The following is a 9065-nucleotide window of genomic DNA, read 5'->3' as shown; positions in this document are numbered from 1 at the left end:
TTGCGCAACCAAATAACATAATAACAAATAACACAAGAAGCCATGAATACTTCACACAAGACGCTAAAAAAAGTTATATAAAAATAAAAAATAAAGGCCATAAGCTCAGTAGTCTCTATATGGTGTCATTGCTTTTCACAAAGCTAACAAGTCTCATAAAACAGCAAAACATTTTATACATGTAAAATAATCATAGTGTTGGCTTTATTTTTAACCTAAAACATCTGGACTGCAGAGCTGAAACATTTAGACAATAAACAAGCAAAAACAGCAAACTTTATTCATTGTTTTTTTTACTTTACAAAAATGCATGAAACCTACTATATTTATATATATAAAATCATAGCATTTTGGATGATGAATTTTCAGAAGGTGAAATTGAAATGTCAAGATATTGCTTTTTATTATTTGTGTCAAAATTAGCTAAAACGTTTCACTTATTAAAAAAATATAAATTTCATTATCAAATTTTAAATCTCATAAGCATAATTTTATCAATACTTAGTCAGGGACAGATGGAACATTCACATTTGGTAATTTAGTCATAAAAACCTTAAAACATTAACATTTGTCAGCTAAGTTCAAGTGATATTGCATTCACAAAACAAATCATTTAGGGACCATGTCAGCGTAGGCCTTAGACGCAAGACTGGTGTGGAAAAATGAAATTCTTGGCTTTTTATTTATATTTAGAGATCTGTATAACAAAATATCTAACTATTTTTTAACACTTTCCTTTTTTTGTCTCTTGTTTCTAGAGCTTTCCGGAGAAATCCTAAATGACCCTCCTCCTCACAAAGACATTATTTCATGAATATTGTATTGAATCCTGAGAAAGAAACACATTTGGTCACTTAACTGCAGCTACACTAATCACATTGTTTTTGGTTTAAGAAAACCTTATGAAATATTTGTGTTTTATAAATCTGACTCTAATAGTATATGTTTTCATAAGAGGGAAATAATACAAATTTACAGTCTGTTTTGTCATTAGAATTTTACAGTTTTAGAATGTTACTCTTTTACAAGCATATTTTGATATACAGAAAAAAAAGAGTTTTAATACATGTATCCTTTAGCTCTTTATGTTTTTGAATTACATATCTAAAACATGCCTACATATAGTCCAGTGTGGAAACAAAATAAATAAGAATGTATACTAAATGTGTGATTACTGTAATAATATGCTGGCTAAAAAGTGTTTATTGTGAAATATAACAAATAATAATATAAATGGATGTATTTGATGCACATATTGTATGATTTATTCACAGATTTAGTATATGTTCTCTAATGAAACATCCTGGCAATGTACTTCATTTGATGTAACATTTGTTATGTTTGGCCTAAATAACAACAGGATTTGTACATTTGTTACTCATTAAGCGAGTCATCATTATGATACTTAATATTGTCACAGTTTCTACATAACAGTTAATCGTCATACAGTGACAAAAGTGGTTTATTATTAATAGGAAGAGAGAATACAACAAATGCATCACAAATTAAAAAAAAATGTATGAAATGTGACAATGAAAAGCCAATCGCCGCTCATTAGAGTGGCGTGTCGTTGCACCAACACAGTTCCTGACTCTGCTTGACAGACAGCCAATCAGCATTTGGCACAGCAGAACCATGGCACAGCGGAACCAAGATGGTGACGTCACTCCAAACTGATGTGTACAAATCAACGGCGGCCAGCGTGCTGCAGGTAACCAATCAGAGCGTTCCAACAAGCAGCTTCTCAGCCAATCGTAGGCCTCCACGACAGGGAAGCCATGACGGCTTATATATGGGGAAAGGACGAATCTCTTAGCATCATTTCACACAGGCAGGAATAAAGAGAAGGTAGAAGAAAAAAAACAGCTCGTTCGGAGAAATTTGTTCTATTTGACACATCGTTAAGGCTAATTATTCATCGGAAATACTTCAGTAAGGTATGTATGCTAAATGCAATGAACATGCTAATAGAACAATCTAATATGTTAATCCTTTTTAAAGTCCCGTAAGTTATAAGATGGACAATTTGAATTAAGCTAACAATTCACGTTTCGGCTAGCATGTTATAACCAACGCAACTACTAGAGTTTTTTTTAAGAGATATTACGCGTTATAAAATAGACATAACATGCTAACTGGAGTTACTTTTAGCTTTCCTCATTATGAAATAGTGTTCACACTTGTGGTTAATTTAATACAAGGTGATAATGCAATAATTTCATTAATTACTGAACGAGACATAACCCTATTCCTCCAAATTAACAAATTGCCAGGTAAAGTTTTGAGCTTCTCCTTTATGTCTTAGTAGATTTACTGGCGGTGGCCACGTTTCCTGTCTACCATGAGTAGAGGCTCGGCATGACTTTTTTTTTTGTAAGCTGCATACGGTCTGGAGGTTTACACATGTTTGTTCTCTTGTAGGTTTTCTCTTATTTGGGACAAATAAAGAAAGCAAATATGAAGCTGTTGTGGGTCGTAATGCTTGTGGTCGGCACTGTGTATGCCGATGACGACGACAAGAAGGAGAACGTGGGAACTGTGATTGGAATTGACCTGGGGACCACCTACTCATGGTAAGGAATACAGTAACTTTAGTTTATATCCTTTCAAAAGGACAACAAACTGATGCATCTTTGAGTTGGCATGCAAAAAAGGTATTTAAATTAATCTTGAATGCATTTTCCTTTCAGTGTTGGAGTCTTCAAGAATGGCCGTGTGGAGATCATTGCCAATGACCAGGGTAACCGCATCACCCCTTCATACGTGGCCTTCACCAGTGAGGGTGAGCGTCTGATTGGTGATGCTGCTAAGAATCAGCTGACCTCTAACCCAGAGAACACCGTCTTTGATGCCAAAAGACTGATTGGCCGCACCTGGGGTGACTCCACTGTGCAGCAGGACATAAAGTACCTGCCCTTCAAGGTGAGTTACTACTCTTGATTGTCAGAGTGGTGTGTTTTCTTTGTTTTTCATTTTTTTGGGTTATGTTAAAGAATTGCTGTCATTCATATCTTCCTTTAGGTTCTCGAGAAGAAGAGCAAGCCCCATATTCAGGTTGACATTGGCAATGGCCAGATGAAAACCTTTGCCCCCGAAGAGATCTCTGCCATGGTCCTGACCAAGATGAAAGAGACTGCTGAGGCTTACCTGGGCAAGAAGGTATGAAAACTTCAAATTGTATGTAAATCAAAGAATAAATTGGTTTAAAAATGTGTGAATCTCAAGCTTTTCTTTTCTTTCAAGGTTACAAATGCCGTAGTCACGGTGCCTGCCTACTTTAACGATGCTCAGCGCCAGGCCACTAAAGATGCTGGAACCATTGCTGGTTTGAACGTCATGAGAATCATCAATGAGCCGTAAGTATCAGGCAACCACAGTTGGTTAGATGAAATAAAAAAATCTTTCTTTTCTTTAAATGTAGTCCCTAATCTGTGCCGTTTAAATTTAGAACTGCTGCTGCCATTGCTTATGGCCTGGACAAGAAGGATGGCGAGAAGAACATTCTTGTGTTCGATCTTGGTGGTGGCACCTTCGACGTTTCCCTGTTGACCATCGACAACGGTGTGTTTGAAGTGGTGGCTACCAATGGTGACACCCATCTGGGAGGTGAAGACTTTGACCAGCGTGTCATGGATCACTTCATCAAGCTGTACAAGAAGAAGACCGGCAAAGATGTGCGTAAAGACAACCGTGCTGTGCAGAAGCTGCGTCGTGAGGTGGAGAAGGCCAAGAGAGCTCTGTCTGCCCAGCACCAGGCTCGCATTGAGATTGAGTCTTTCTTTGAGGGTGAAGACTTCTCTGAGACCCTGACCCGTGCCAAGTTTGAGGAGCTGAACATGGTAAATTAAGTCACAATTCATTTTTCAAATGCTACATTGTTATATCAGCCTAGTTTTGTAAAAGTCTTGCAAGTGTCTTGATCCCTTTCTTTGTCTCGTACATCCAGGACCTGTTCCGTGCCACCATGAAGCCCGTACAAAAGGTGCTGGAAGATGCTGACCTGAAGAAGCCTGACATTGATGAGATTGTTCTGGTTGGCGGCTCTACTCGTATCCCTAAAATCCAGCAGCTGGTGAAGGAGTTCTTCAATGGCAAAGAACCATCCAGGGGCATTAATCCTGATGAGGCTGTGGCTTACGGTGCTGCTGTGCAGGCTGGTGTGCTTTCTGGAGAGGAGGACACTGGTAAGTTATCACACTATTACAGCATTCAGAACACTTAAGCTTGAAAGTAGTATTTTGGTGTCTAAATATATTTCTCTTCTAGGTGATGTGGTTCTTCTGGATGTTTGCCCCCTGACTCTTGGTATTGAAACTGTTGGAGGAGTGATGACCAAACTGATTCCCAGGAACACTGTGGTACCAACAAAGAAATCCCAGATCTTCTCTACAGCCTCAGATAACCAGCCAACTGTCACCATTAAAGTTTATGAAGGTAGGAATTACACATTACACTGCCACCCCAAAAAATATTAACCTTTTTGTGTGAAATAAAATGTTGCACAAGCCTAACTATCACTTCTGTTATAGGTGAGCGTCCTCTGACAAAAGACAACCATCTGCTGGGCACCTTTGACCTGACTGGGATCCCCCCTGCCCCTCGTGGCGTTCCACAAATCGAAGTCACCTTTGAAATTGATGTAAATGGTATTTTGCGCGTCACAGCTGAGGACAAAGGCACTGGCAACAAGAACAAGATCACAATCACAAACGACCAGAACCGCCTGACGCCTGAGGATATCGAGCGCATGGTGAACGACGCTGAGCGCTTTGCTGATGAAGACAAGAAGCTGAAGGAGAGGATCGACGCTCGCAATGAGCTGGAGAGCTACGCCTACTCTCTGAAGAACCAGATCAGCGACAAGGAGAAGCTTGGTGGCAAACTGTCAGATGAAGACAAGGAGGCCATTGAGAAGGCAGTGGAGGAGAAGATTGAGTGGATGGAGTCTCATCAAGATGCTGATCTGGAAGACTTCCAGGCCAAGAAAAAGGAGCTGGAGGAGGTGGTTCAGCCCATCATTGGCAAGCTGTATGGTAGTGCAGGTGGACCTCCACCTGAGGGTGCTGACGGCGAACAAGAAAAGGATGAGTTGTAGACCAGTTGTGAATCTTCAGTTGCCCCTTGCCCCTTTAGTGGGATCTCCATGTACATAACAGACTGATGGGACTCAATAGTGAGAGGAATGGCAGGGCAGGGGTGACGATAACAAGCAACCGCACTGAATTTTCTGAAAGACTAAAACAAATTTCAGTGTGGCAAGTGTTCTCTTCGCTTGAAGGCGGAGATTCGTCAGCCCAGATGAGGCTTGTTGCTGCTGTTCTCAGGCAGTCCTGATGGGGTTGTGTGAAGGGGGGGGGGAGGTATTTGAGGGTACATTCAGTAGGGTGTCTGTGGGACTAGGGGCTCTATTCACAGGCAAAGTTGAAAATTATTTATTGTGTCAAATCCTTGTACTTCTGGAAAGACACTGAAATAAATGTTTGATACAAACTGTTCCTTGGTGGTCTCCTGTTGCATTAATTTAGTTCTGATACATGTGACTGCCTCAGAATGAAGCATTCCAACTTTTACAGTTCACAAACAAGGGTAGAAACTTGTTCACAAATTTTATTAACTCTTCATTTCACCACCGTAACAATACAGTCGTTGTATATGACACCCTGTGTGTCCATCCCTCCAAATACAAAAGCTAGATTTATTGTTTCTACAGAGATTGAGCTGTTGGCTTGCTCCACATCTCCAGTCTCCTCACACAGCTGCCACGGCACTAAACACATGGAGTGGTCCAGGCGGTTTGGTGGCATGTCTCCTGCAAATTTCAGCAGGGTCCATCTGTTTTTATCTGGAAGCACAAGATGAAACATTGAATTTTATGAAAAAACCTGCTTGTTGAAAGCTTAATAAATAAAAGGGAACTACAAAAGATTGCCTTTAAAGTAAGGAGAGTAGTGTATACCAGTGTTAAATCTGTACATGGAGTTGATGGCGCCATCTGCAGTCATTCCTCCAAAGATGTAGAGGTTTGCGCCTAGTGCCACAGCTGAATGGGCTGCTACTCCTGGTGGTATATCTCCTTTGGTCTGTACTTTCTCCCACTTCATGTTTCCTTTAAAGACAGATTTGTGTGTATTTTTAGACCTAATTTTAAAGCATCCCAGAACCTCATTTAGACCGTTTAGAGGGATTTACTTGAGTCAAGGGAGTACACATCATTGTGGAACTTCTCTCCAGCCATTCCTCCATGAATGTAAATCTTACAGCCAACTGCAGCAATAATGTGGCCATGCCTGGCTGCTGGCTGCCTGCCATGAGTTTCTGGCTGTGACCAAGTGGAAGATACTGAAACACAATGATACACAACATATATCTAAAAAATATTACTTGTATCAACAATAAAACAAAGTTAGAAGTAGAAATTATTAAAAGATCAATTTTTTTCTGAGGTAGCTCAAATTCAATACATATGCTGGTGTAAAACACGACTATCATAGTCATTTATGTGAGAATATGTCTGCAAACGTGCGGGAGTAAACTTTAAATGGATTACACTTTCCCAACTCTAATACAAGGATCTTGCTACAGGTGTTCTCTGTTTTCCTACTGAATTAGACCTTGAAGTTTAGAGCAGTTATGCTAGTAAATGTATAAAGCAATTAAACATCAGCTATTAATAAAAAAATAGCGAACAAGCAAATTGGCCTGTTTTTGCATGTGCAGCAAGATTAAAAGGTGAGTCCGTGAAACACTAATTAAGAACATTAACAGCTGTCCATTCAGTCCTAAGAGGAGGTATGAAAAGTAAAACTAACTAAAAACATCTGTGGAACCAACATTTTGAATAAGGTGCGCTCTTGTCGTCAATGTGTGATTAAAATTAACTACGGTGTCATGCACTGTTTTTTTTTTATTTATATTTTTGTTAATCAGCAGGTTCATTCCATGCTAACCTGTGTCAAAGATGTGGAGTTTAGCATCTGAGACAGGAGCAGCACCTGCTTCGCCACCTGAAAAGACAAACAATTTGTCCCCGATGCAGGCCGAGTTGGCATGGTATGTCCTGGGACTTGGGGGTTCTCCTTTTGCCATTACACTCTTCCAGCAAGGCTCATTATCTGGGCACAGAATATACAGAATGAACCGCGTCGTCTTAACCTGAACCTATAATTCCTGTACAAACTCGCCGTATGGTTATGTAACGGCACATACTTAGAAAGCAGCTTTGCGAGGAGCATGCAACTGCAGATTATAATGGAAATTTCAGGCGGGATTTACCAGAAAGCTGTATTTTCTGGATGCAGTTGCGATTGCCTGCCTTCTGTGCCCCACCAAACACCCAGAGGCTCTGTGGGCAGCTCTCTGGCACAAAGCTGCAGTGTTCGTATCGGGCCTCCAAACCTTCCCACTCGGAAGTGTCCCACTCATGGTTATCTGGTAAAAAGAGACAAACATGCAGTCCAGTTTTATCAAGTTGAAGCAACAAATATAACAAATGTTTTACTGATATATGACTGCGATTCCCGACTCAATGCCTTATCCTATTGTTACTGGTTCTTATTTTTACCTAAGTTTATAACACAGGAATCAGAGAAACTCCCACTGGGATTGGCTCCTCCAACTATAAGGATTCTACCTTTCCCTCCATCTTCAGAGGGAATAAACATGCAGGTATGACCCACACTAACACTTGGAGTACTTCCTCTTGGTATTAAAGAATACCTGTTAACAACAAAACGATTTCAGGACGTCAAATGCAACATTATTACCACACTTTACCATGAAAAGGCTGCTATTAAGTCTTAATATACTCACCATATTCCTTCTTTAGGTTTGTCTAGTGGGTCAAGCACTGGGAGAAACTCCATGGCAGTCGGATGTGTAATTAAATCAGCCTGCTTTTATTGGTTTTTCATGTCTGATTTGTCAACTATGAAAAAATCCTTGAGTGCTAATCGGATGAAAAGACAAACAGATTACACACCAAGGCACAATGTATGTTTACTAAGAATAGTGACAGTATCCACAGATGCGCTTACGTAAAATGTAGCATGTAGCACTAAGCGACACAACGACTCAAATATTCTCATTGCTACTCGAAAAGGCCAAGTTAAAGAGCTTTTATAAAACACTGGAAAAGGCACTTTGATTCTGCGTGAATGCTACTGAAGGGAGAGCTCACTAAGCAGTACCGTTAGGCATTTTTTTTTAATTCACGTGAGGCGCTTCCTTGCTACTTACCTGTCTTGCGTAAAAAGAGAAACAACTAGTTAACGAAGTCCCCTCGGTGAAACAAGTGTTCTCCAGCTCAATTTTCTTACGTTCAGCATCTGCTGTAATCAAACAAAAAGTTAACATTCACTCGCCAGCGTAAATATTCAAGTGTAAACCAAAGTACGCTCAGCGTTATAAAAAGTACGTAAATTGCTACGTAGTTTTAGACGTATTTGTCATGGTTTCCTGCGCGCATGCCCAGTAAACATGTTTCTATCATTCAGCACAGAACGGAGCAAGAAACTGCAGAGTACCTAATTTATCCTGCGTAAATGATACTTTATATCTTAGGTAAACTTCTAACAACAGTAAGAATTTGTCATTATAGCGAACTTTGTTAGGAAAAAGTCATTCTACCAAATGAGACACTCAAAAGGCGCCTTTCTTATTTTTTGGCCTTTCAAAGTCTCACTACGTCAAGAGAAAAGGTAAGTTTCAGTACTTACACATTTTAACACTCCAAGTTTAAAAGTTTCAGGAGTAAAATAGTTAACACAAGAGTTCACAAGAACATATAAGTGATACTGTTTTCAAAAGGCTAATAACGTTAAAGAGGCTTGTATTTGAACCCTAATAATAATAAATAATTATTATTAACTATTATATTATTATTATATACATATGAATTAATAACCTTAACACTCGGATCTGTCTCATTAAACTGGTGATAAGCTAAGCTATGTTAGCTAAATCAACCAAAACTGGCAGCAGCAAACAAAAAAATAAACAATTTATTTTTTGTTATCAGGCAAATAAGCTTTGTTTATTTATTGTTTTGTAATGTATTTACATGAAAA

The 9065-nt window shown here is 39.4% G+C and overlaps 2 protein-coding genes across 2 annotated transcripts; one reads left to right on the top strand and one right to left on the bottom strand.

Moving 5' to 3' along the window:
* The first annotated feature begins 1782 nt into the window (after nt 1-1782).
* Nucleotides 1783-5228, top strand: hspa5 (heat shock protein 5). Its single transcript, XM_017407824.3, has 9 exons — nt 1783-1937; nt 2422-2573; nt 2691-2922; nt 3022-3159; nt 3244-3356; nt 3449-3839; nt 3947-4184; nt 4267-4434; nt 4530-5228. The coding sequence occupies exons 2-9, from the start codon at nt 2458-2460 to the stop codon at nt 5093-5095; spliced, it is 1962 nt and encodes a 653-aa protein (XP_017263313.1). The 5' UTR covers nt 1783-1937; nt 2422-2457; the 3' UTR covers nt 5096-5228.
* A 359-nt stretch (nt 5229-5587) lies between these two features.
* rabepk (Rab9 effector protein with kelch motifs) lies at nt 5588-8426 on the bottom strand. The gene is made up of 8 exons (XM_017407558.2): nt 8236-8426; nt 7810-7945; nt 7562-7716; nt 7273-7428; nt 6948-7112; nt 6190-6339; nt 5957-6106; nt 5588-5842 (listed from the first exon to the last, which is right to left on the bottom strand). Exons 2-8 carry the CDS (start codon nt 7860-7862, stop codon nt 5619-5621), a joined length of 1053 nt encoding a protein of 350 aa, XP_017263047.1. The 5' UTR covers nt 7863-7945; nt 8236-8426; the 3' UTR covers nt 5588-5618.
* Between the last annotated feature and the right edge of the window lie 639 nt (nt 8427-9065).

Source organism: Kryptolebias marmoratus, linkage group LG14 (genome assembly GCF_001649575.2).
Source record: "Kryptolebias marmoratus isolate JLee-2015 linkage group LG14, ASM164957v2, whole genome shotgun sequence".
In the NCBI taxonomy this organism is placed as follows: domain Eukaryota; kingdom Metazoa; phylum Chordata; class Actinopteri; order Cyprinodontiformes; family Rivulidae; genus Kryptolebias; species Kryptolebias marmoratus.
Note: the sequence above shows the minus strand (reverse complement) of the source record. Positions and strands in the feature narration are given on the sequence as shown.